This window comes from Microtus pennsylvanicus, chromosome 13 (assembly GCF_037038515.1).
Source record: "Microtus pennsylvanicus isolate mMicPen1 chromosome 13, mMicPen1.hap1, whole genome shotgun sequence".
Taxonomy (NCBI): Eukaryota; Metazoa; Chordata; class Mammalia; order Rodentia; family Cricetidae; genus Microtus; species Microtus pennsylvanicus.
Genome location: NC_134591.1, coordinates 48950605 through 48977015, shown reverse-complemented (window position 1 = coordinate 48977015; position 26411 = coordinate 48950605). Strand labels below are relative to the sequence as shown.

At 45.8% G+C, this 26411-nt stretch overlaps 1 protein-coding gene across 1 annotated transcript; it reads left to right on the top strand.

Annotated features, from left to right (window-relative positions):
• Nucleotides 1–6123: 6123 nt before the first annotated feature.
• Cyp4b1 (cytochrome P450 family 4 subfamily B member 1) lies at nt 6124–25296 on the top strand. Its single transcript, XM_075945486.1, has 12 exons — nt 6124–6361; nt 13231–13372; nt 13557–13601; nt 14932–15059; nt 17741–17865; nt 18100–18251; nt 18386–18492; nt 19706–19896; nt 21579–21712; nt 22839–22903; nt 23002–23084; nt 23426–25296. Exons 1-12 carry the CDS (start codon nt 6182–6184, stop codon nt 23601–23603), a joined length of 1530 nt encoding a protein of 509 aa, XP_075801601.1. The 5' UTR covers nt 6124–6181; the 3' UTR covers nt 23604–25296.
• Nucleotides 25297–26411: the final 1115 nt, after the last annotated feature.

Here is a 26411-nt window from a genome sequence, read left to right as displayed (position 1 = left end):
TCCAACCTCTCACGTGCTTTTCCCCTGTACTGTGCAAATTCATGTAATCATCTCTCTGGGAATTTTAAGATATCTTAAGAGACTTGTTCGGAATGTCCTAAAATGCGATTTCATGTGTACATAAGAACGTGCAGTATGACATACTCAGTCTTATCCCTGCTGTGAGGAGAAATACGCCACGGTAATCAGAGGTCCAATCCGTTAAGCTTTCAAGGGGCTAAGCACCCTCCAGCCCCTCCTGTGGGGACACTCACCTGCCCAACTGGATACGAACATGTGTCTTTTCCAGTGGTGTCTCACCTATGTGGTGATGGACTTTGCTTCAGGGACATGACAAAAATCAAGAGCAGTTGGTGATTTTTAGTTCTGTATTTGTCTTGGTATAAAGGACACTGACTGGGAGAAAAGCACACCCCAATTTTCTGCAGTGATACAAGGAAAGGAGAGTAAAGGTGATTGCAGTCCCTGTAATATTCTGCAGATTTGTGTAGAAAATATTTAAATTTATGATACTTGAAAATGACAAATTTATAACATCAATTCAGCTACCTTATAAAGCCTAATGCAGCTGCTTTATACAGCCTAAACCCACCTGTTTAGTTGGGACACCCACACCCACCCCCCCTCACCCCCCCCACACAGAGAGAGAGAGAGAGAGAGAGAGAGAGAGAGAGAGAGAGAGAGAGAGAGAGAGAGAGATATCTTATGGAATAATAGGTTTTCCTATAAGAATCTTTATTTTTGTTTATTTTATATTTATTTTATTTTTATGGTTTGAATGTTTGACTGCATGTATGTGTGTACCTGGTTCCCATGGAGGTCAGAGAAGGTATCAGATCCCTAAAAATGGAGTTATAGATGGTCGTGAGCCAACACGTGGGTGCTGAGAATCAAACCTGGGTCCTCTGGAAGAGCAACAAGTACTCTTAATTGCTGAGTCATGTTTCCAGACCTGAGCCTATATATAGTTCTGGCCCCACCGAGTGCATTTATGCTCTGCGTAAAACAAGGGAAAGGCAGGCTTGGTCTCTGGAATGCAGCAGGTTGGAAAGATTTGAAGGCTATAACGCACACTCAAATGGTGCCAGGGAAAAAGTGCGCGCATTTAAAGGCCCATAGATTAAGGTTTGAGTTGGTGTTTTTGGAAAGAAAGGTGCTGGCGGGAGGCTTCCTGGGAGAGAAAAGCTCCTGGATAAAGGCAGCACCGTTCTCTCTCATCTTCTCTTCCATGTGAAAGACTCTCACCCAAGAGGGAGAAGCCCCGCGACTCAGTTAACCAGTCCAGCAGATGCAAGAAGCAAGAGGGTTTATTAACGATCACGTCACCGGGTGTCTCTAGTCTCCGAAGAGGCAGAACAACCCCGAACAGCAATTCCAGCAGGTTTTTATAGGCAAAACCCAAAACATTAGCATAATGGGTATGAGGTACAGATGATTGGATATAATATTTTACATTATATTTTAGCATATTGGGTCAGTTCTAGGCCATAGCTGTTTGTTCTTCTATTTCCCAGAAATACCATAAAAATCCCAAACCCTGTCCTGGAAAGTCCCCAAGCCTTATCATGGGCGCTAGGTGTTTCCTCGCAGGCTGGTGGTGCAAGGTACTGTGGTCAGGGTGCATGTGGCAGTCAGGGCTATTTTGCAAGTTTTGTACTTTTCCATTGCTGATTATCATCCACCTAGGGCATATGCTTAAAGCAATTGCAAGCAGGCTTTTTGAGTTGGGGTCTTTTTTTTTTTGGTTTTTCAAAACAGGGTTTCTCTGTAGCTTTGGTGCCTGTCCCGGAACTAGCTCTTGTAGACCAGGCTGGCCTTGAACTCCCAGAGATCCGCCTGCCTCTGAGTTGGGGTCTTACACACGTCTATAGCCCTGGTTTTCCTCTGACAACTAACAAGTCTAGATTTTCAAATACTCTTTTTGAGGCTCTAAAAAAGGAGCCTTCCAGTCTTGCTACAGTCTTGCATCATGTGGTCTCTTAGCCAAGTGGCATTGAAGAAGGAATTTAAGCCTGGGATTTGGGCCAATGGCATATTGGAAAATGTTTAACAGCTGGCTTCCCAGGAGAGAAAATCTTGGTAAGTTTCACATTTGGATGGTGTTAAGGCTCCTGCAATGGTCAACTTCAAGCTGCCTGTGTGATGTGGCTGAACCTAAAGTTGAGAAGAGATGCAAATCTGCTTCTGACTCCTAGTTTCAGTCTGTTATAGCACACTCCTGGATTGTGACTTATCTCCAAACCTCTTTTCACAAATGTTCTCTATGGTGGCCTTGAGAGGTCGGCCAAGGTCAGTGAATGGGCACTTTAGAGCATTATATATGGCTTCCAAGGATCACTATTCATGTGGTAAAGCATAGGTGCCTTTCAGGGGAAAACTAGAAATTAACTGTTATTCAGCCTTTGGCTCTGGTCATGTGGCCACTTGTCTTTTGCCTGAGAAGTATGGGTGGTTGTTAGACTTTAGCCAGGGAGTGGTGTAGGCGTTACAGCTCTGTTCCAGTGGGGGACAGTTTTCCCAGAAAAGTGTTAGAGTCCTTGCTCTGGGTAAAGTTTTCCTAATGCAAGTGTAACAACTCTGCTCCAGCAGGAGAGAGTTTCTCCAGTGAGTTTGTCACAACTCTGAGCTCTGGTCAGGAGAAACGTTACAGCTCTGCTCAGCTTCCACAGAGTGTAACTACACTTTGCTACAGCAAGGGAAGGTTTCCCCAGCCAAAGTGTTACAGCTCTGCTCTGCTCCTGCTCCTCTCTGCTCCCAGGAGAGCCATTACAGCTCCACTCTCCTAGGTGACTTTTTCCCCACAGAAAGCAGCGGTTCTACTCCTGCTCAGGTGAAAGTCATTACATTCTCTGTGTCCCCTCTGCTCCAGAGAAAGAAACTCGTTACCACACACCTTACACAAGAAATTTATTGGGAGGGAGGAATCCAAGAGAGTGACTTGCCTCCTCCAGGGTGGAAAAAGGGCAACCCCAAACTGAACAGATACAGGGCTTATTTAGGATTTCTTAGGGGCAGTGCTTTCCAAGATGGAGATTTTTCAGGGATTGGTAGGATCTCAATTCCTGAGCTTGGGACAAGCTCAGAGATTGGCTGGTTTTCACGCTCAGGGATTGGTTGGATTTCAGTTCCCGAAATGGGAAGGGACAGGGTATATTTCTTTGGCTCTAGTCTCAGGGCCAGGGGTTTCTTTCACTGGCCCTTTTTACCCTACGGCGGGGAATAGGGTTTGTGCGATAGATTCATCATGAGTCATGGACCTTGTTTCTAGCATGAAAAGATAAGTAGAATCTCTGAGGCTACCAGAGATGTCCTCTTTCTATCTTCATCTCCTAGAATGCCAGCCTTAGCTGAGCCTCAGGCTCCTCCCAGAGACCAGTCCAGAATCATGCTTTCATCTACCTCACTACCCAGACTTGTCATGTCCTAAAAGAAATAGTGCATTGACCATTAATCTCCCCTCTAAGTGTTTAGCAGGCTCTACCTCCTACCTTCCAGAGTCAACACACACACACACACACACACACACGCACACACACACACACACACTCACACACACAAAGAGAGAGAGAGACAGAGAGAGAGACAGAGACAGAGAGAGACACACACACACACAGAGACAGAGAGAGACAGAGAGAGGTGATTTTCCTGGAACCTCCTTCTGACCACCCTTTATTCTGTGCTTTCCTTATGAGAACTTTCCCTGGGTCAATCTCACAGTCCTCTGTGACCTCCCCTTCAGTGCTGCTCAAAAGAATTTATGTTAATCCCACATGTTCCTTCTTTTTTTAAAATTCATTTTACATAACAACCACAGTTCCCTCTCCCTCCTCACTTTCCCCCAACACCCTCATCTACTCCTCAGAAAGTTTAAGGCCTCCCATGGGGAGTCAGCAAGGCCTGGCACATTCAGCTGAGGCAGGACCAAGGCCCCCCACATCAAGGCTGAGCAATACTTTCTACCATACAGAATGGGCTTCAAAAAGCCAGACCATGCACCAGGGATAGATCCTGGTCCCACTGCCAGGGGTTCCACAAACAGACCAGGCTACAAATCTGTAACTCACATGCAGAGGGCCTAATTTGGTCTCATGCAGGCTCCCCAGCTGTCAATCTAGAGTCCATGAGCTCCCACAAGTTCAGGTTAACTATCTCTGTGAGCTTTCTGATCATAATCTTGACCCCCTCCTTGTTCATATAATTCCTTCTCTACAAAGAAGCCAAAACTGTACAATGGGGAAAAAAAGCATCTTCTACAAATGGTGCTGGCATAACTGAATGTCAGCATGTAGAATAATTCAAAATGATCCATATCTATTGTCTTGCACAAAACTCAAGTCCAAGTGAATCAGAGACCTCAACATAAATCCAGGTACACTGAACCTGATAGAAGAAAAAGTGGGAGGTAGCATTGGACACACTGACACAGGAGACCAGTTTCTTTCTACGACACCAGCAGCACGTCACTTCCTAGGTTAATTTCCTTCCCTGTGCCGCAGGCTAACGCTCTAAATAAGTTTTAGCCCCATTTAACAAGAAAGACCTCTGTCAACTTCCTGAGTTTTCTCAGATATGTCATGTATGATTCCCAAGGTTATAAACAATAGAAAACCTAACCTGAGTTCAAGCAATAAAAGAATTTATTGGTTTATATAAGTAAATGGCTAATTCTGTGACCGGGTAAACTGTATTTTCTTTGGGATAAAGTGAAACCTGGATATGAATTTTCAGACATGAGATAGACCAATAGAGAAGGAACTATTGGGGTTCCTTTCATCTTATTATCTCATGATTCCCCACCTGTGGATAGGTCTGGCTCCCCTATCTCCTTAACAGGGAGGAGACTTGGTGTCCTCTGCCAGAAAGGACAAGAGGCCACACTGCCTACTCACTGTGACTTTCTGAGTCAGAACCTACTGTTGGAGTTCCAAGTCCACCTATGCCCTGGTTTGACCCTGTCACCTCTGCACCACATCTGGTCCTTGTTTTTCTGTCCCTATGGAAGATCTGACTTCTACAGATTGAACCTCCTTTATGCCCTTGCTGTCTCCTGATTTGGTTGACTTTAAGGGGGACATTAGTAGGAGGTTGGAAAGTGGAAAAAGAAAGGGTTCGGGGCATAGTTCCCTGTGTCAGCACTATTCCTAGCAAAAGCAGTTCCAGTTGATTTTTGGAGACACCATTCTTGCTCCTTCATGCAAGAGTGTTGATGGGATCTTGTTGCTAATTTGCAGGTGCCGTGTCATATCTTGTCTGGGGCTTTACAACCCTATCCACCCCCTGACAGGACCCTAATAGCAATATTGTTGGTGAATTCTGTGTTCTGTGGTTGCCCATAATAATACAGCTCTACACTGGAGAGAAACCAGCAGGCACTCCCTGTCAAGGCAAGGGCTGCAGTTAAGATTGTTGTTCAGCAGAACTCTTGGCTGTGGCATTCAGAGTAGCCATGATCTTTCTGGGAAACTGGGCATTTCTCTACTCATCACCGGGCCTGAGTGGCTGCATCTATTCATGAGGGATTTGATGTTTTATCCTCATCATCTTGAAAGTATGTTCTATATTCCTGTCCAATTGGCACTATGGTTTTGGGGGTAGTAGTTTATAATCCTATGATCCTTCTGGGGCTGTGACATTGTCCCTAATGTGATCTCACAAAGAGGAACTAAAGACGTTATGAAACAGGCAAAAGGATGAATTCCATCAAGGCTTCACGTGAAGGGGACAGTGGAAGCTGTCTAATGAGAAAGCACAGAAGATCTTATCTGGGAAAGAGACACAAAGAACGAGTTCCTATGACCTCTTTGGGTGGGTTAAGTGAGATAGTGTGTATAAAATCTCTTAAACATACAAGGTACTTATAAATAAAAAGCCAGTTGCAATGATCACACAAAGAACTGCCCTCTGTTCTCTTCTTCAAGAAACCAAGGTGGGATGTTCACGGTCTGGTCTCTATTAAGTTGTGTTTTGGTCACAGTCAGTCAAGTTCGCTCTGTTGCCTATGAGCTCTGAGGCAGTTATCTCCACCCTATGGCACTCAGCCCAGTTTGGGCTGTTGCGGACTGTTGCTGGCTGTCGGGTGGGGCAAGGGGGTGGGAACTCTCAGGGTGCCGGTGTCCAGAGTATAAGGCAACCCAAAGGCAGCTGGAGGCAGTTGGGGAGCCTGGGCCCTGCGAGTTTAGCCATGGTGCTCAACCTTCTCTCCCCAAACTTGTCCCGCCTGGGCCTGTGGGCTTCAGTAGTGATCCTGATAGTATGTGTCCTCAAGCTCTTCAGCCTGCTGGTGCGGAGGCAGAAGCTGGCCAGGGCTCTGGACAGCTTCCCAGGGCCCCCTACACACTGGCTCTTTGGTCATGCCCTTGAGGTATGTGGGGATGGGGATGTGGGAGAATCAGGACTAATCCTCTGGAGGCTGGGAAGGGAGGCCATCAATTTGGGCAGGGGGGTAATGCTTGGAACCAACACTCCTAGTCAGCTTTGCTATTCCTGCCTCTCAAGCCGAGTTCGGAAGCAACACAGCTCTTCAGAGTAAGAGCTTAAGAAGGCCCCAGGTGCTTTCCCATTATTCTGAGGCCCACAGTGTAAGTCGGTGTAGAGGCTTGTTGATGGCTCACACAGGGGAGAGACTAAACCCTCAAAGTGCCACCCAACAATTAGGCAGTCATGTTTAGATTTTCTTAAGTGTCCTGCTCTGTGCAGTGTAAAGATTTCCAGGACCAATGAAAAAATTGAAGTAAAGACAGAGAAAAGCTCTGTCTCCCGAGACCTCCCAACATGTCTGAGAGATCGATACCGCAGAGCCAGGAGGCGCCTTCTGTGTCCTCTGCGTGTGGTTGAGCAACGACAGCATTTTTCCAGGCTCAGATCCTGGTTGATTCTCCTGTGAAGGCAGCCCAGTTGGGATCACCTCAGCATCCAGTGTCAGGAACTCCTCCTGTTGTGGGGATCCAGACCTTCTGGGGGGGTTTGGAGTCAAGTTGAAGAAGCAGATGCCTCCTCCCACCCCCAGCTCCTGGAGAGTCTAATATGTCAGGTTGGAACTAGGAACCTGAGATTAAAAGTCTTTTTTTTTTTTTAAAGCTGGTTGGTGGTGGCGCATGCCTTTAATTACAGCAATTGGGAGGCAGAGGCAGGTGGATCTTTGTGAGTTCGAGGCCAGCCTGGTCTTCAAGAGCTAGTTCCAGGACAGGTTCCAAAGCTACAGAGAAACCCTGTCTTGAAACCGTCCCCCCCCAAAAAAAACCTTCCTGAATGTCTTGAGCTCCAGCTAGGGAGTCCAGGCATGGACACCAGGGATAAAGTCAGAAAAAGGGGTATAATTCTTTCTCCATTCCTATTCCTCTATCTCTCTTTTGGAATTGACACTGTAAATGAACTTGATCTCTATTCTTCTTCTTGCCCCATATGGATAACCTGTTGTGGATAGCCTATGAACGTCCCTGTACCACTGAGCATCCAGGATTTTAAAAAGGATGGTTTGGGTGAAAGAAAGCAGACATTAGAGCCATCTCTGCTCTTAGGAGTGTGGAGGTGCCTCCCCAGGGCCTCCCTTCTTTTCATCTTAGCATCTTTTATCTTTCCTGCTAGCCTGAGACTTCTGGAGAATGGAGATCTGGTCTGATTTATTTCTGTGTCCTCAAGGCACAGCATGAAACTTGACACAGACCAGACATGGCTGAATGAAGGCTAGATTATCGGGAGAGTGCCCGCAGAGGGCAGAGAGTGGTGGGGAAGGGAAGTGGGGGGTCAGGAGGTTGAGGTCACACTCTGAGGTGATGGAGGAAGGTCCTGCTGCTCCTCACTGCACTGAGGGACTTTGGGAAGGTCTTCAGCCCTTTCCCTCTGTGCCTATCATTTTGTGCTTACCTGCTTTTTTTCAGAATTGGGGAGGAGCCCTCAATCAGTGGACTTCCATAGCATATGATCCTTCCTCTCTCAGAACTCCATACCAGAGCTGGCTGCCCTCTTCTTCCCAGGTGTTCCATTCCATTTAGCAGTACACAGCGAGCCTGGAACATAGCCTAACTTCAGCTTCTTGACGCCAGTACCAGTATCTACCAGTATCTGGAGGGCTTTGGCTTGACACCAGGATGGGCATGCCAAGACTGGAGTGGGGACTGATCTTGAGTACTATACAAGTTCCCTGGGAACCACCGCAGGCACACCACCATGGCATTTCTTCCAGGCCTTGACCTCTGCTGTGGGTTGTATTCACACCTACCTAAACCTGAGAAGCATGAAGGACAGGGTGTGGATTTGTTTCCCTAGTTTAAATCAAGATGAGGAAGTTGAGATTCAAAGGGGACAAGGTGTTCACTTAAGGACATATAATAGTTCAGGATTCAAATCAAGGCTGGAACAGGGACCTCTTGCCTTTTAATCCAGAACACAGTGAACCAAAAGAAGCAAACAAAAATCTAACCAAATAGCCCAGCAAAAAAAAAAAAAGCAAAGTAACTGAAAATTGATTCTAAGGATGGGCGTGGGAATGAGAGGAAGAGAGCGTATGGGCAAAGGGCCTGGCTGCGCTGTTCCTACCAGGGTTAGTTTCCCCCTTCTTGACTGCCAGCTACAATCTGCAGGCATTGTTACCATCTGCCTCTCATCCTTTTCAGATCTCAGAATGTGTCCTTTTGAGGCGGGAGGTGTCCTTTTCCTGAGGAGCACAGGGAATGCTTTGTATATAACAGATATTCCCTGTGGGCTTAAGTTTGAGGAGTTACTGGGAGCTGACATATCTAACCTGTGTGCAGTGGTGTGTGTATGTGTGTGTGTGGTGTGTGTGTGTATGCGTGTATGTGTGTGTGTGTGTGTGTATGTGTGTGTGTGTGTATGTGTGTGTGTGTGTGTATGTGTGTGTGTGTATGTGTGTGTGTGTATGTGTGTGTGTGTGTATGTGTGTGTGTGTGTATGTGTGTGTGTGTGTGCGTGTGTGTGTATGTGCGTGTGTGTGTGTATGTGTGTGTGTGTGTGTATGTGTGTGTGTGTGTATGTGTGTATGTGTGTGTGTGTGTATGTGTGTGTGTGTATGTGTGTGTGTGTGTGTATGTGTGTGTGTGTGTATGTGTGTGTGCGTGTGTGTGTGTGTATGTGTGTGTGTGTATGTGTGTGTGTGTATGTGTGTGTGCGTGTGTGTGTGTGTGTGTATGTGTGTGTGTGTGTGTGTATGTGTATGTGCGTGTGTGTGTGTGGAGGGGGAGTTTCCAGCTCAAGGAAAGGCAATAAATCCTCTGTGGCATCAGAGTCCCCATCTCTGATTCTGTTTATTACATTGCACTGTGTACAGAGAACTCTGGTTCACTCTATTCAGCCAACACTGATCATGGACCTTTGCTCTGCCCTATTTGATAAGTCATCTCTCGTGTCTGTGCTTTGCTGTTGATAAAGTGGGGTAGTCATCTTCAGACTACTGAGTCAGATGAGTATCCATAGGGCAAACTATAAGGACGTAGCACACAGCTGGGCAGTTAAATGTCAGATGTGAAATTTCTGTAGAGGGTGCTTGATGCAAAATACTTTGCTTCCTTTTTCTTTTTCCCTTCCAAATCCATCTGGTCATTGGTTTCCTTCAGTCCTCCTAACAAAGATGCCTGAACAACTCTCTGCAAGAGGAGACAGAGGGACAGGGACGAGGTGCAGGGCGAGCAGGAGGGAGGCCAGGGTTACTCTAGAGCTGGTGCTTCTTGTTTCGGTTGGTTCTTCCTGGAAGGTGCTCCTACTCTCCTGCTTTATTTAAAATCTTTAAAAAATTAAATATTTTTAGTTGGAATGGAATTATACCACTATGCCTTTCTATTTTTCCAGCGACTCCAGGTTACCTTCCCCCAAACCTCTCCTGTGTCCCCCTTCAAATTGATAGCCTCTTTTTCTTTATTATTGTTCCATATGAGTGTGTTCACATAGGTGTGCACATGTGCATGTGTGTGTGCGCGCACACACCCACACCCACACCCACACACACTTGCCCTCAGTCTGCTTTTATTGTTGATATGGATTCAAGACTGATCATTTTGCATTGGAAAAGTCATAAGGGGTTCACCCTCAGAGAGGCTCACTCTCAGCCTCCCAACAGTCTTTAGTTGCTTGTAGCATTTGTCTAGGGGTGGGGCCCTGTGAAAATTTCCCCCTTCATTGTTAACATGCCCCTTGACATTGTCATTGTCCTGGTCTTGTTTACATAGCTATTTCTAGAAGAGATTGTTTCACAGCTGACCTCCTGGTATTCTGTCTCTTATTTAAAATGCCCACAGTGACTTGGAGTCATGCATACTGGGCCCTAATAATCTTATATATGGTAGGAAGAGAACCTAAAGGGTCAAGATTATTGACACTAGACACCCAGGACACCAAGGAATAGCCATCCAAGAGGAGAGCAACTAGGCCGATCCCTACAAGGCTTCTCTGAGTGGCCTCAGAGGGTACAGCAGAGACTCATGGGAAGGGTGTTGGCAATTGGCATTTAATTCAGGGACTGAGAGAGCCTGTTAAGATCTGGGCAGTCCAATGATGGCTGTTGAGTTAAATTTTTATTCTGGAGATACCTGAGCGTTGGGGACCTAGCATGTTGGGGAAGAGGTGTCTCTGACTTCTATCCTCAATTGTTTGTTTTTCTAGACATTCACCTCTGTTTTGCAAGCAGATGAATGTGTGTGTGTGTGTGTGTGTGTGTGTGTGTGTATGTGTGTATGTTCACCTGTGTGTGTGAAGACCAGAGGCTGATGTTGGGTGTCTCCTTTGGCTCTCCACCTTATTCACTCATTTTTTTTTGAGAAGATTAAAAAAAAACTTGCTTCAGTTTATTTTATGTGTGTGGGTATTTTGTCTGCATGTATATCCGTGTATCACATGTGTGCCTGGTACTCTTAGAGGTCAGAAGAAGGTGTCAGAGTCCCTGGAACTGTAGTTACAGATGGCTGTGAGCTACCATGTGGATACTGGAAACTGAACCCAGGTTGTCTGGAAGAGAAGCCAGTATTCTTAACTGCTGAACCATTTCTCCATCTCCTTTGAATTTTATTTTTAAGAATTCAAAATTACATAAGTGCATGCCTGCATGTGCATGTGTGTGTGTGTATGTGTGTGAGTGTGTGTTTGTGTGCATAGTGTGGGAATGTGTACATGGAAGTGCAGATGCTGATGGATTGCGGAAGAGGGTGTCAAATTCCTAGAAGCCGGATTTACAGGAGGTTATGGGCAGTTCCATGTAGGTGCTGGGAACTGAACTTGGATCTTTTTCAAGAGCAGTGAGTCATATCTATTGCCTCATCCACATCAATTTTGAGGCAAGATTTCTTATTAAACCTGAACCTCTCCCTATTTTGGAAAGACTGGCAGGTCAGCAAGTCCCTCCCCAGATCTCTGTATCTTACCCTGAGATTACAGATGTCAGCCACCATGTCTGGCTTTTAATTTAGGGGCCAGGGCTCAAACTCAGGTCTTCATGCATGCGAAGCAAGTGCTTGCCTTACCGAACCATCTCCTCAAACAGATTACTATAGTCCTCAGGCAGTCCCCAAGAGAGCTGTGGCTGCAGCAGGCTGGTGAAGCAGTGTTCCTTGGACACTAAAAAACTGGCCTTTAGGTTCATTAATGAATGGCCTGAGCAGATATGTGACAGGAAGAACAGCAGGAAAAGCTCAGTCATGATCCCTGGTCTGTTGTGGCATGTGAGACAGTTCTGTTGGCCTTAGAACGCACCGTTCCTATCTGTAAAAAGGTCGTGGTTCAATTAAGCTTCATTAGTGTCCCTTTCTGACTTAATTCTTGGAGTCTAACTTACTCACACTCTTGGAGGGCAAGACCTTCCTATTGTTCACTGCTACCGGGGTCAACACCGGTGCAAATGAATGGATAAGGCAGGTTGCTGGAGAGCTGGGTGTAGTGACTTATGTCCATGTCCTGTTTTTCCCCTGCTTCCTTCCTTTGGGAGAAAACAAGCTGTCCTAGATCTGATGGTGACTGTCCAGGTTTAGGGCATCTGAGGATAAATCTGAGACATTTGTTGTGCAACTCAGAGACATTTCTCAGCAGCCACATGTCCCCTAGAGGAACAATGTCTCAGCAGCCATTTTGAAGGATTGCAGCTGCAAAAGCAGGACCAGACACTGTGAACTGTTCTCACCGTCACTGGGCTCCTGGGGACAATCAGCGCCCTTAAGAGAAGGCTGTCTCTAGGGAGGGTCACGATAATTCATGAGTGAGGCGAGGCCTCCTGTCTGTGGTTGGGATGCTACAGAAGGGAGCAGGCATAGCTCCCTGGAGGTGGGGACTACAGGGAACAGGATGTAAGGGAACCCCATGTGGGGGAATTAATCCACTCAAGAATGATACAGACAACTAATTAAGCCAATCAAGAATATCAGAGTCTTTTCATTCTGGCCAGCAACCAAGAGTGCACTAAGGCCTCAGAGCATCTTGGTGCCGAAGCTTAGGGGTATAGCATTTTTAAAGACAAAAACCACAATAACATCAACGCTAGTTGAGGGTCAGAGGAACCTTGTAACATTTGTTTCAGCAGAACCTAGTAGTTATTTAGACATAACTTAGCAATTATTTTTTACTTACAAAGTAATGTATTATTTGGGTAATTCATCTGGACTGTGGTCCAAATCACAGAAATCCTGAATGTGTTGCCAAGACAGACATGGCTAGTGGGAGGGGAGAGGCTTGAGAATTCTCTAAGTGGACATAACATGGAGTCAGGCCAAGGTGGTGTTGCCTTAGTTACGTCAAGGGCAGGCAGGAAAGAAGAGAGACCCAGCAGGAGGGAGAAGTCCAGGGATTCACAGCTAGAAAGGGAGGGGCGTCATGAACGTCCCTATACCTACAGGTAAAGATGATCTTTATCACTTCCACTCCTGACACCGCACACATTGGGCAACGTTTTGGGTTGCATGCAGTGTTCAGAAGGATGACTCTAGAGGGAGATTACACCAGGTTCTGCAAAGGAATGGAATTGAGAACTGCAGAGAAGGCACAGACAGTGGTTGGAAATGAAAGGAGGATAATCTCCAGGGTCTTCGAAGAGAGTGGCTTGGTGTGACAAGCCTTCCTGGACTTAGAGCAGCAGCTCTGGGCTGGAGAGGTGAAGTGTGCAGAAGACAGGGATACAGGAGGAGGGAAGGAGCCTCCAGGATCTGCCTGGGAAGCATCCTTTTTTCTTTTTCCAGAAATCTGGGGTCTGCTGGCCACACTGGATTCCTGAGTGGTCCTTGTCTTCTGTTATTGTTTCAGATACAGAAGTTGGGGAGCCTTGACAAGGTGGTGTCCTGGTCCCAAGAGTTCCCCTATGCCCATCCACTCTGGCTTGGACAATTCGTTGGTTTTCTGAACATCTATGAGCCTGACTATGCCAAAGCTGTGTACAGCCGTGGAGGTGAGGTGTCTTAGAGAGAAGGTGGGGTTTCCTGGGAATGATGGGCTCAGGGACCAATTTGGGGAAGGTCAGGGCTTGTATCTAAAGTCTTGGATGAGAAAGACCAAATCTCTACCTCTTTCATCACTATGCCTCATCTGGGAATATTGTGTTTCTCCTTGACTGACATCCATTTGTTCTGCAGACCCAAAGGCTCCAGATGTTTATGACTTCTTGCTTCAGTGGATCGGTAAGTGAGCATCTATCTTTCTGTACCTTCCTTTTGCTCCATTGTGCTAAGTGACCAGAAGTCTGCCCTGCCATACTCAGCTGGTTATTCCTCCAGTGTACTGCTTGGCTCCTGAATGCCTGTCCTAAGCTTAGCATCTCTGTGGGGAAGCAGGGGAGCCCATTGCAGGAGCTAGACTTGGCCTTGCTGGATATTCTTCCTCCCTTCCAAGCAGAGGCAAGGCAATGGGTATTTGAAGAAAAGCTTCCTAGAGGAGGCAACCCTAGAGTTGATCCTGTAGGATATTATAGTGATGTGTTTCCTGGAAGAAGGGTTTGAGAAAAGGTATAATTGTCATAGGATCATGGGGGCTGCAAGCTGTCTGAGTGATTGAAAGGCAGACTTCAATTAGTAGATGAGGCTTGTCAGGGAAGATGGACCAGTGTTGGCTGTCAGTATGTAGACTGATGTTGAAAGTGAAGGGAGTCACTGGGTCATCTACTTCTTTTAATTAATTAGTTGATTAATGAATTTATTTTGAGAGAGGGTCTCACTATGTTGCCTTAGCAATTCTCTATCAGGTTGGCTTTGAACTCATAGAGATCCACCTGCCTATAACTTCCGAGTGAGTGCTGGGATTAATAGTGTACACTACCATACCTGGCCTTATTCTTTTTTTATTTATTTTTTTACTTTTTTATTTTTTTTGGTTTTTTCGAGACAGGGTTTTTCTGTGGTTTTGGAGCCTGTCCTGGAACCAGCTCTTGTAGACCAGGCTGGTCTCAAACTCACAGAGATCCGCCTGCCTCTGCCTCCCGAGTGCTGGGATTAAAGGCGTGCGCCACCACCGCCCGGCCTTATTCTTATTTTTACTTTTATTTGATCTCTATGTGTGTCTTTGTAGATATATGCCACTTGTGCACAGGTCCCTATGTTGGATCCCCTAGAAATGGACTTATCTGTGGTTGTGAGCTGTCATGTGTGCTCTGGAAATTGGCCCCAGGTCTTCTGTAAGAGCAGTAAAGGACCCTTGATCACTGACCCATCTCTCTAGCCTCCACTGACGCTTCTTGATCCAGGGCCACATTCTTCTCCAAAGTTCCTATTATTTATTTATTTACCCTGGAAGCTAAGAAAGGAATGGTTAGTAGGGAGGTAACTACCAAGAGTCTAGACTATTGACATAGAGGTCCTGACCAGTGGGGGCCAGAGGTCTATACTGGTTCTTGTAGTGTCTGTCCAGAGGGTTTTCCAGGTTTGGGGAGTGGTAACTGCTGTGGTTGATCCCAGCTCTCATGGATAGATCAGGATTGCCTAGACTCCACAGCCTGCATTTCTCTTCCCTTCTCAGGGAAAGGCTTACTGGTTCTCCATGGGCCCAAATGGTTCCAGCACCGCAAGTTGCTCACACCTGGCTTCCACTATGATGTGCTGAAGCCCTACGTGGCCATATTTGCCGAGTCCACACATCTCATGCTGGTGAGTCCCCTCCCTGCGGCAGGCTTCTGGAATTGTGGGCTGCCGAGCTAGGCTTCTCTACCCATCCCATTTGCCTTGGTTGAAGGTGAGTTGTGCTCTCTTCTGGAGAGAGGGCCTCTGTGCCTTCATTGTGTCCTGTAAGCGTGGGTATATTCTTTTTAAATTTCTGTCTTGGCTCATTTTTTATTCAGTAATGTGTTGTTCAGTTTCTATGAGTTCGTAAGCTTTGTGTTGTTTCTGTTGTTGATATCCAGGTTTAGTCTGTGCTGGTTTGACAGGATGCTGGGTGCTATTTCAGTTTTTCTGTATTTGTTGAGACTTGCTTTGTGTCTGAGTATGTGTTATTTTAGAGAATGTTCTATGAGGTACTGAGAATAAGGACTATTCTTTTGTGTTTGGTGAAATGGTCTGTAAATGTGTTGGGTCCATTTGGTTTATAATTTGATTCATAGATGCTAAGAATTGAAAGGCCCTGTTGTGTATTTTGTCTTTGATGAGCATAGATTGTCCTTCCCTGTCTCTTCTGATTAGTTTTGCTTTGAAGTTTATTTTGTCAGATATTAAAATTGCTACATCAGTTTGCTTCTTAGATCCGTTTGCTTGAGATATTTTTTTTCAACCCTTTACCCTGAGGTAATGTCCATCCTCCTTGTGTTGAGGTGTGTTTCTTGGGTGCAGCAGAAGGGACCTGTTTTCACATCCATTCTGCTAGTGTGTGTGTTTTTCCTGGGAAGTTGAGACCATGAATGTTGGACGATATTAATGAGCATTGTTTTTTTTTTGATTCCTGTTATTTTGTTGTTGTTGTTGTTGTTGTTGTTGTGGTGGTGGTGGTGGTGGTGGTGGTGTGTGTGTGTGTGTGTGTGCGTGCGTGCATGCGCGCACATGTGTGTGTCTTCTCTCTCTTTAGATTTGCTGGCCTGGGATTATTTATTCCTTGTGTTTTTTTCCAGGTGTGATAAACCACTTTAGATTAAAGTTTTCCTTGTGAACCTACTGGGGGGCAGGATTTATAAATAAATACTGCTTAAATTTGGTTTTATCACACAATGTCTTGTTTTTTCTATCTAGTGTGAGTGAAAGTTTTGTTGGGTATAGTATTTAGAGGTGGTATCTGTCGTCTCTTAGAGTTTGTAAAACATCTACCCAGGCTTTTCTGACTTTTAGAGTCTTCACTGAGAAGTCAGATGTACTTCTCATAGGTCTACTTTTATATGTTACTTGACCTTTCCCCCTTGCAGCTTCTAATATTCTTTCTTTGTTCTATATATTTAGTGTTTTTATTATTATTATGTGCTTTGATTTCTGGTCCAATCTATTTGGTGTTCTGTATGCTTGTTGTATCTTCATAGGCATCTCCTTCTTAAGAGCAGGGAAATTTTCTTCTATGATTTTGTTGAGAATATTTTCTGTGCCTTTGAGTTGGGATTCTTATTCTTCTTTTATTCCTGTTATTGTTGAGTTTGGTCTTTTCATAGTGTCCCAGATTTCCTGTATGCTTTGTGCCAGGAGTTTTTTTTTAATATCTTATATTTTATTTGCCTGAGGCATCCCTTTCTTCTATCTTGTCTCAAATGGCTGAGATTCCCTCTTCTGTCTCTTGTTCTGTGTTAGTAAGTCTTGCCTCTGAGGTTCCTTTTGGATCCAGATTGCCCATAGTTTGGATTTCCTTTATTTATTCTATTTCTACTTTCAGGACTTGAATGATTTTGTTCTTTTCCTTCCGCTGTTTATTTTTTGCCTTCATAGACTTCTTTAAGCGGTTTGTTAATTTCCTCTTTAAGGACATCTATCATATTGATAAATGCTATTTTTATGGTTTTTATCTTGTGCTTCAGCTATGGGCCTGCTGTGATAGGATTGCTGGGCTCTAGTGGAGACAAATTGTCCTGGTTGTTATTGTGTTTTCATGCTGGCTTCTAACCATGTGGGTTTGGGAAGACTGCAATTCTAAGTGCTCTTGTCTTTGTTGTGTTTGTTGTTTTGTTCCTTAGTTTCTGTTGCCCTTTCTGGTTCTTATGAGGGTGTGGCGGCTGTGTATTGCCTGGTAGAGAATTCTTCTCAGATTCTGACAGGTGTTGCCATGGAGAGGGATTCTGGTAAAATGTGTTTCTATGTATTGGGAGCTTAGGAATGGAGAAGGCGTGGGAGGAATGAGGGAGTCTATAGGAAATCAGGGCGTAACACCAGGATGTGCTTTAGTCCCTTGGGAATAGGGCCAAGAGTGAGGAGAGGCACCAGATTCTGCTGGAAACCTGGGGCTGATGGGGTCTTGGACTTGGAGGAGGTGTGAGAGTGGAGATCCGAAACTCACCTACCTTCTTTGGCTTATGTACTTCTCTGGCAGGCTTGCCTGGCAGGTTCCCAGGAAGTGCCTGCTGGAGCTGGGCACTGGAATAAAGCCATGAGTTGGGGGAAGGGTATTTGGAGGAGACTTATGTAATCAACTGAAGATGCAGGCATGGGGAGTAGGGGAGGCTACAGCAAGTGGTCTGCTACAGAGCAAGGGATGAGAGTGGGGGAATGTATTTGGAGGAGTTGAGGCAGAAATGAAGATTTGTAGTTAGCCTACCTGCTTCCCTGGCCAGACAGCCCAGTTCTTACACATTTCTTTCTCTCTCTCTCTCTCTCTCTCTCTCTCTCTCTCTCTCTCTCTCCCTCCCTCCCTCTCTGAATTCCAGGACAAGTGGGAGAAAAAGGCTAGTGAAAACAAGAGCTTTGACATCTTCTGTGACGTAGGTCACATGGCGCTGGACACCCTCATGAAGTGCACCTTTGGCAAAGGAAACAGCGGCCTAGGACACAGGTCAGAGGCACCTCTACCCAAGGCACTCAGATAAGGAAGGTGTAAGGGCACTTGCTCTCTGGTTGCAGAGGTCCTGCCTTGATTTACCCAGGCCCTATTTGTGGTGGAAGATACGTTGGGTATTAAGTGAGGAGGCTTAAGGAGGCAAGAAGAGGAGCGGGAAGTATTTTAGAGGGGATTCCTAAAAGAAATCTGCTCAGGCCTCTTGTTCTCCCTCTGCCCTCTTTTGTACAGAGACAACAGCTACTATACGGCAGTCAGTGAGCTCACACTGCTGGTGCAGCAGCGCATTGAATCCTTCCAGTACCACAATGACTTCATTTACTGGCGCACTCCACATGGCCGCCGCTTCCTGAAAGCCTGCCAGATAGCCCATGACCATACAGGTGGGCCTTTCCTTCAACCTCCTCTCCCCTTGCTGCCTATGCCAACTAGGAAACCTTGGTTCTTCCTCTGGGATCCTTTGCACCCTTCCGGACACATAGCTAATCAGGCAGTGACACCTATGTTCTTCGTCTAGATCAGGTCATCAAGGAGCGGAAGGCAGCCCTGCAGGATGAGGAGGAGCGGAAGAAGATCCAGCAGCGGAGACACCTGGACTTCCTGGACATTCTCCTGGGTGTTCGGGTGAGTGCATGGTGTCCACCCTACCTGACATCTGGTCCCAGGGAGGGTTTTAGACTCTCCTTCTAAGGCAGGCTCCTTGCTCAACAAATAGAACCTCCTGCTCGCCATGGCCCAAATCAACGAAGGTAAAATGTGCAGCAGAAGTGTGACTGGGCTGTGACAGCAGGGAGCTGACAGCCTGGGTCACATGGTGGCAGCTTGCAGACATTTCTAGACTTCCATGATCCCTAAAAATCTTGGCATTGCAGAACGTTAAGGTTTATATTTTATTTCATTTCCTTCCTTCCTTCCTTCCTTCCTTCCTTCCTTCCTTCCTTCCTTCCTTCCTTCCTTCCCCTCCATCCTTTCCTCTGTCCATCTCTTCTTCCCCCTTCTCCTACCCTTCCTTCCTCTATTCCACAAAACTCAGAGCCTATCCTGAATCAATTTCTGTACTAGGATGCCGAGGTAAGAAAGAACTGGCATGGCCATCCATCTGCATATAGTATAGTGACCGGGTGAGGGGAGGCAGTGGGTGGATGTTGACAAAGATGTTTTTCCTGCCAACTAGAAGTGGTGTCCCTGATGAGCAATATTGGGGCTAAGTAAAGTTAAAGGTTATGTGTCCAGAGAGTTCAGAAAGGGTTTCATGAATGGGAGACATCTAGGTTAGGATTGGAAGGGACAGAGGAAACTGGAGGAAGACTCCAAGTCTACCAACAAGCGTTTATATGCTTCTTCAGATCTATATCTGTAATATGAAGGGGCCGGCTTGTTTGTTTCTGTCCTGCCCAGTACCCCACAACTGTTTAGCCCCAAAGAAAATCACATATGAGTCTCCATAAATTATAAGCTGATTGGCCCATTAGCTCTAGCCTCTTACTGGCTAACTCTCACATCTTGATTAACCCATTTTTCTGATCAATTTTAGCCATGTGGCTTAGTACCTTTTTTTCAGTGGGGCAGATCACATCCTGTTGCTTCAGTGATCTGGGCAGGAGTGGGAGGAATCAACTTTCTCCTTCCCAGAATTTTCTTGTTCTCATTACATCATTTCTACTTCCTGTCTGGTTTTCCCGCCTATATTTCCTGCCTGGCCAATCAGCGTTTATTTGTAACATGATTGACAGAATACAGACAATTCTCCCGTACCATATATCTGACAGCTACTCTTGGGCATTCTTTTTAACCCTTACTCAAAGGCCTTGAGCTGTCCCATTGTGCCTTCTCTCAGGATGAAAATGGGCTCCAGATGTCAGATGCCGATCTCAGGGCCGAAGTGGATACATTCATGTTTGAAGGCCACGATACCACCACTAGCGGTATCTCTTGGTTTCTCTACTGCATGGCCCTTTATCCTGAGCACCAGCAGCGATGTAGGGAGGAGGTCCGTGAGATCCTAGGAGACAAGGACTCTTTCCAGTGGTGAGTGGACCTGAAAGTGAGTTCAGCTCCTCTTGCTCAGCCTAGGGAGGGGCTGTGCCTATCCTGCTAGTGCCTGCCAGGGACAACCCACACCTGTTCTGGAAACGAGGTGAAGTGGGCAGCAGTTGTTCCCTTTCTTTGGTTCAGTAGCTTTTTTGGGAGGGGAGGTGAACAATAGAGCACCACCCCCCAGACCAATCTCCCCAAATGGAGGCTTTTCAGCGTCACATAAAGTTATCAACAGAGGCTGAATTTCATAATGACAGAATATGAATCTCTACTGGGCTTCTGGATAGAGTAGAGGGGCCTGAGAAAGAGGAGGAAGTGGGAGATGACAGAGAAAGAACAGCTGGGAAAAAGTCATTGCCTTGCCACTTGCCACCTGCCCTCAGATGGCAGCACATAGGCCCCAGACTCCACATCTTCCATCACAGCGAAGGAGGCAGATCCTCAACGCCACCACTTAAAAACTTCTGTGTGTTCATCCTCGTTTCTCAGCTCAAGTCTGAAATCCTGAATGTGACACCAGCTGAACCAATTTCTCTTTCAGAGTGGTCTCTGAGAGTCCCACCCAGATCTCTTCTGTTGCTTCCTCCTCTGAGGCCTTTGTAGCCTGACAGTCACCCCATCCTACTGAGTTCCTAGTCTGCCTCCTGCACGGAGCAGGGCACACAGCAGGGTTAGAGGAAATGGCCCCTCAGTGTCTGCAGTCCTCTTCTCCTAAGGGGGAACTGATCACTAATTCCAGTGTCAGAGATTGGAAGGATGGAGTCTCCATAGCTAATGTGTACTTGGTGGATGTTGGAAACCTTCCAATGGGTCCAGCCATGGGCGCGGTGCTCCCTGGAGTGCGTTGTAAGCGTGAAGAGGAGAGGAGGAGACAATTCGCTGCTCCTGGGGAGTTTTCAGAAAGTCAGACTCACATGACTGAAATCCAAAGAAGGCTGCAGGATGGAGTAACACTGAGTGACGAGGATGTTGAGGGTAGAGGGTGAGGAGGGAAGGATGCGAATGGACTTTATAAAGAAGGTTAAAACTCAGGAGAAGAGAGCTGAGCTCTCTAGTTAGATCTTCATTGACATGTCTGAGGCAGGGAATTAAATACTTAGTTATTTTCACTTAGTTTTATCCAGAATTTGAAGCGACTTAGAGGATCCTTATTTAATAAAAAGTACATGAAATGAAAAATCATATTAGGGGGAGAGTGACTTGGAGTTTGGGGGTCTGTAAGAAGGTATTATATAGTTCTGATGATTGAACCTCACATTTGGGCCTGAGCTTCCCAGTGGCCAAAGACGGTATTTATGCGAGTCTATTAGTATTCGGCCATGAACATTGGTTCACTCACCTAACACTATCAGACCACCTTTTCCATTCCAGCCCCATAAGGAATGCCACTTGTGGGACTTTTGGTAAGGCCCCAAATGACACAAAGGTGGCCTTGTCTTTGGGGGTTGGTTGCCCATATGTCTCTTGGATCCCGTGCCTTCTCTTCCCAGATAGCTAGATTTCTATGGCCATCCAGTGTTATGTGATACTTAGACACTTGAAACCCTCTTGACTCCTCTGTTGGAAGTGTGGTGGGGGCAGAGAGTGAAAATTATGGGGAAGTAGGAAATGTGGCCTACCTTCTCCTGGGATCCCACTGTTCCCAGTTCCCAAGTGTCCCGTGTTGCTGGCAGGGATGATCTGGCCAAGATGACCTACCTGACTATGTGTATGAAGGAGTGCTTCCGCCTTTACCCACCTGTGCCCCAGGTATACCGCCAGCTCAACAAGCCAGTCACCTTTGTGGATGGCCGCTCTCTGCCTGCAGGTGAGTTGGGGAAACCGTTGGGATGGAATGAAAGTCCTCTCTATTCTCTGATATTGCCAGCGCCATTGGACAATCTTGACATTAGGCTTTGTGTGTGGAGTCCTGGGCCCAAGCACCAGCCTCACTGAGAAAACTTGTCTCTGCCCCAAACCTCCATTTCCTCTTCTGTAAAATATGACTGAGGGTATAAATATAAATGTTCCTTTTCCCCTAGGTTTCAGGGTTGTTATGTGGATCCATCTTTCTGTAGATTGATGTAGCAAGAACTATTTTTTTTTGTCTTCCAAAAGATTCTGACATGAATTATTTCTTTGAGGCAGTGACTGTGGAGGTTGGGTTTTTGACATTGCTGCAGTAGGACCCAGGCCCGGCTAAACACCGGGTACAGTTGCTGCATTGTTCTCGGGAGGAGAGGAGTTCTCGTAACCTGAAATTTTTCTCTTTTTCTTCTGTTTAAAACTATATAAAATCACTCTACTATGGTGCTACTGAACAAGAAGATTGTAATGATATAAATAAAATAAAACAAAAATTAAAATAGAGGGTAGGAGGGTAGGATAGAATATATTTTTCATAGTTGACAGAATTAAAAAGAGAGAACGATCATCAGGGTTTTCACACACCCTGTGCCTACTCTGACTGCACCCTGGACAACTCCAGGAGATGATTCACGTAGACTATGATGCAGCGCATTACAGCGTGTCCACTCTGTGTTGTGGCTTCATAAAAATGTTCAGACCTGAGCCTGACATGCAGTAGGCATCAAGTGAAGGTTATCTCATTATTATTATTCATAGCATAATAAATTCCTGAGAGCTAGTCAATTAACAGTTCAAAGGCTACAATAAGTAGCTGCTGCCTAGCTGCTTCGTGGTGGCCTGTTTCACTGTTCTTGTTTCTGTTCCACAGATGTCTGGGTTAGACACTGTTCTCAGTACCTGGCTACTGGAGCTGTTGATCATTATGTTTAAAATACTGTGAATGTGACCAAGATCTTAGTATCACTGTCAGTGCACAGACAGAGGCTAGTGTCCCAGATAGGGGACATCAGGGGATTCAGGCCTAATGTGGAGGTGAGCCTGGCTGCCTCATGACCCCTTGTCATCAGTCTCTTTTCTGCTCACAGGCAGCCTGATCTCTATGCACATCTATGCCCTCCACAGGAACAGTACTGTGTGGCCTGACCCAGAGGTACTGCCTCTCTGGGCTTGGAGGGCAGACAGGGTGTGGGCTGTGGGGTTACCTCTGCCAGGATTTGGTGAGTATTTAAGAAATATCCTATCTCGTAGGTCTTTGACCCATTGCGCTTTTCTCCTGAGAATGTGTCAGGACGCCACCCCTTTGCCTACATGCCTTTTTCTGCGGGACCCAGGTAGGAAGAGGGACAGCATTCTCAGGCCCTCAAGACGGGGAGTGAAAAACTGAAGGCTATCATTGGGGAGGCATCATTATGGAGCATGCTATGACAAAGGGGGGGGGCTTTTGTTATTTTTCCTGTTCCTGGGAAATGAGTGGAGTAGATGTTTCCTTTCTGTGGGGGACTCCCAGAACTCCCAGTGGGGCCCTTTACCATGCTCCTAAGATTTGCCTTTTAAGCCCATACCAACAAATCAATCAATCATTTTGCATCCACAAATAGTTACTGCTTTTTTGTGGGTCTCTAAGAACACTTGGTAGCCAACAGTTTGATGCCTCATTTGCTCCTTGCTGCAGGAACTGCATTGGGCAGCAGTTTGCCATGAGCGAGATGAAGGTGGTCACAGCCCTGTGTTTGCTGCGCTTTGAATTCTCTCTGGATCCCTCAAAGCTGCCCATCAAACTTCCCCAGCTGGTCCTGCGCTCCAAAAATGGCATCCACCTCCACCTCAAGTCACTGGGCTCTGGGAAATAGGTCTTTGGAGATCACGGCTTGGACAGCACAGGCTGTGACTTTTCCTGGGACATTGCTCTCCTAGATATAATGTGGAGTCATCATGGATCCCAGCTTTGGGGGCCTAAAGATGTGAAAGCATTGGGACTGACAGTCTCATGGAAGGCAGTCCCTTGTAAACATGTGTGTCTAATGACTTAATGCCTGGACTCTGGAGTTTATTTCTTCACTCGACAAACATTTGTTGAACATCTGGCTGTCACAAGAAGCTTCATTTCTTTCTCGTAACTGTATGTCTTTCTAAAACAAACAAACAAAAAATCAGAATCATACATCCCAAGCCTTGAAAAATCTTAGTGAAGACAATGGCAATTGTCTTGATATCTGTGGAGGAGGGATGTGAAGGAGGGATGGCTGGGTAGAATATGGCTCTTCATTGATGTATATGTCTTTATCTGCTGTGTGTGTTTGGAATATAATGGAAAAAAAGAAAAGTTGATTCAACTAAATCTGTACAAAATAAAAAATGATTATAAAATCAAACTCCCACCACCAAAGTGACAGAACAGGAACGGTGTCTTTGCTGCTTTGATGTCTTCCTTGTGACGTCTCTGTGGGACCTTTGTCCTTCCTAACAGTGGTGTCTCATAGTCACACAGTGCTCTGGCCTTCACAGTATTTCTAGAGAAGGTGCTTCAGTAGCATTAAGGTGGAATCCTGGGGAAAAGGGAACTCCTTTCTATAAGGCATGACTGTGCAAAGAACTTTTGGGGTGGAGGCCAGGGTGAGGCCCACGTGATGATTGAATGTTTTTCCCTGGCAGTCCCTACAGCAGCATCTTGATGGCTATTGGAACCTATATCTCTAGGGTTTAAGGTCTAAGGTAGGGGGTTCCTCTCCAGGAATTAGCTTCATAGGGAAGGAAGGACACTAAAATCTAGGATCATAGGCAGGAGCTAGGAATTTTGTTCCTGATACTTGGTGAAGTCTCTAGGACAACAGTATTCACTGGGTGTGGAGGGTTTCTAATGACCCTTTTAATTGCTTGGCTAAGAGCATTGGAAAACATAGATGTTCACACTATGATTCATAACAATAGCAAAATGACAGTTTATGGTTGAGGGGTCACCACAACATGAAGAACTCTATTAAAGGGTTGTAGCATTAGGAAGATTGAGAACCACTGCTTTAGGGTGTCCTGGGTTATGTGCCATACACTTTCTTACTATCAATCCTTTCCCACTTGAAAGAAGGCTACATCTTGGCAATCTGCCCCGGGACACTTGCTAACTCCTATCAAGCCACATCAAGACATGGATCTAAGATGAGATGCAAAGGTTCTTGTATACTATGCTTGTTGGCTATAAGCCTTAAGCAGCTAACTTGCTGTTTTCTCCTAGCACCAGATAGACCTCTCTGAACAAATGTAGTAAGGATTCAGAAGTTATCACTCAGTGCCGATTCTGCAGTCATAACCATCATGTGCCTCTGGGTGGCACCTGAATCTAAACTTTATCATTTTAGATTTTCAGATCTAAAATCTAGGAGGAACTTGAGCTGAAGCTTCCTGACTCTGATATCTTTTGTTCAAAACTCCATCATTAATGTCTGTTCTTCTTTAGTATAGGTATCAATCGAAATAAATTTTCATCATTAATACCAGTTCTTTTTGAGTATGTGTATCAGTGGGAATAAAGCCAAGATCTCTGACTCAGATGTTTGCGTGTGATCTCTTGAACACTAGAGTATGTACTTGTTTGTGTGTGTGTATTGGGACCTCCTGTGTGAGCTGAGTGGACACTGGAATGGGTAGCCATCACAGATGACCACAGATTCATCTTTCTGACTTTTCAAACACACCCGAGGCTCCCTATTCTTGGGCATGCAATGTGTGGGTGGAATGTGCTGTGGGTGTGCAGAGAGCGCTGGCATGAATGTCACTTTGCATGCATCACGCAGGGGAATGCTCGGGACTGTGAACTCAGCCAGTCTTGCTCATTGCTTCCAGGCAGTAGAATCGCTTTCTGGTCACACATTTCATCCTGTTTGGAATCCTGTGGTTAGAGTGTGTGCCCTTGGCTGGGTACCCAGAATTATGTTCTGTGCTCTCAGTTTCCTTTGTTCTCAGCATGGCCAGCATGAGATTTTCTGTACTGCTTGAACATTCTGAGTATGACGATTTGGACTCATGTTCTTGCCCAGCTCTCCCCTTGGTCAGGTACTGAGTATCTAGTCTGGCCTCTCCTGTCCTTCTTCAGAACCAACCTGCACTAGCCCAGCTAACTAGAAGCTTAGGAACTAGGAAGGATGTCCTGGTTGCAGACAGTGGCTTCAAGAAAAGTCATTCTAAGAATCAGGCCATGTCATACCAGGGAAATCTGTCCATGGCATCATGGATCCTGATCCAGGAGCAGTTTGAACGTGGGAACACGACAAACACTGTGTGTGACACTGGGAACTTTATTGTCCAGAAGAGGAAAGATGAAGAAACTTGTGTGAAGGACAGTCAGATAGAGAGAGACTATACAGAAAAAGCTATGGCACTTAAGGGTTCTGAAACTTAAAAAGCTGGATGCTGAAGTTAAATTCAAAACATAAAAAACCAACTTACAGTCCTGCTCTATCATACGAGAGCATGTGCAAGTCTATGGCATCCACAGACAGAGAAGTTTGGCTGGCCAATGGGAGGAGCAATGGGTCAAGGTCTTCACTGTGTCTCCTGCAATGCTATCCTACTTTTGTGCACAGACACATCCCCAAGAAGCTTTTCCCCCATACCTACCAATAGAATATATCTAAAGATGTCATGTATGCATTAGGTCAAAAACA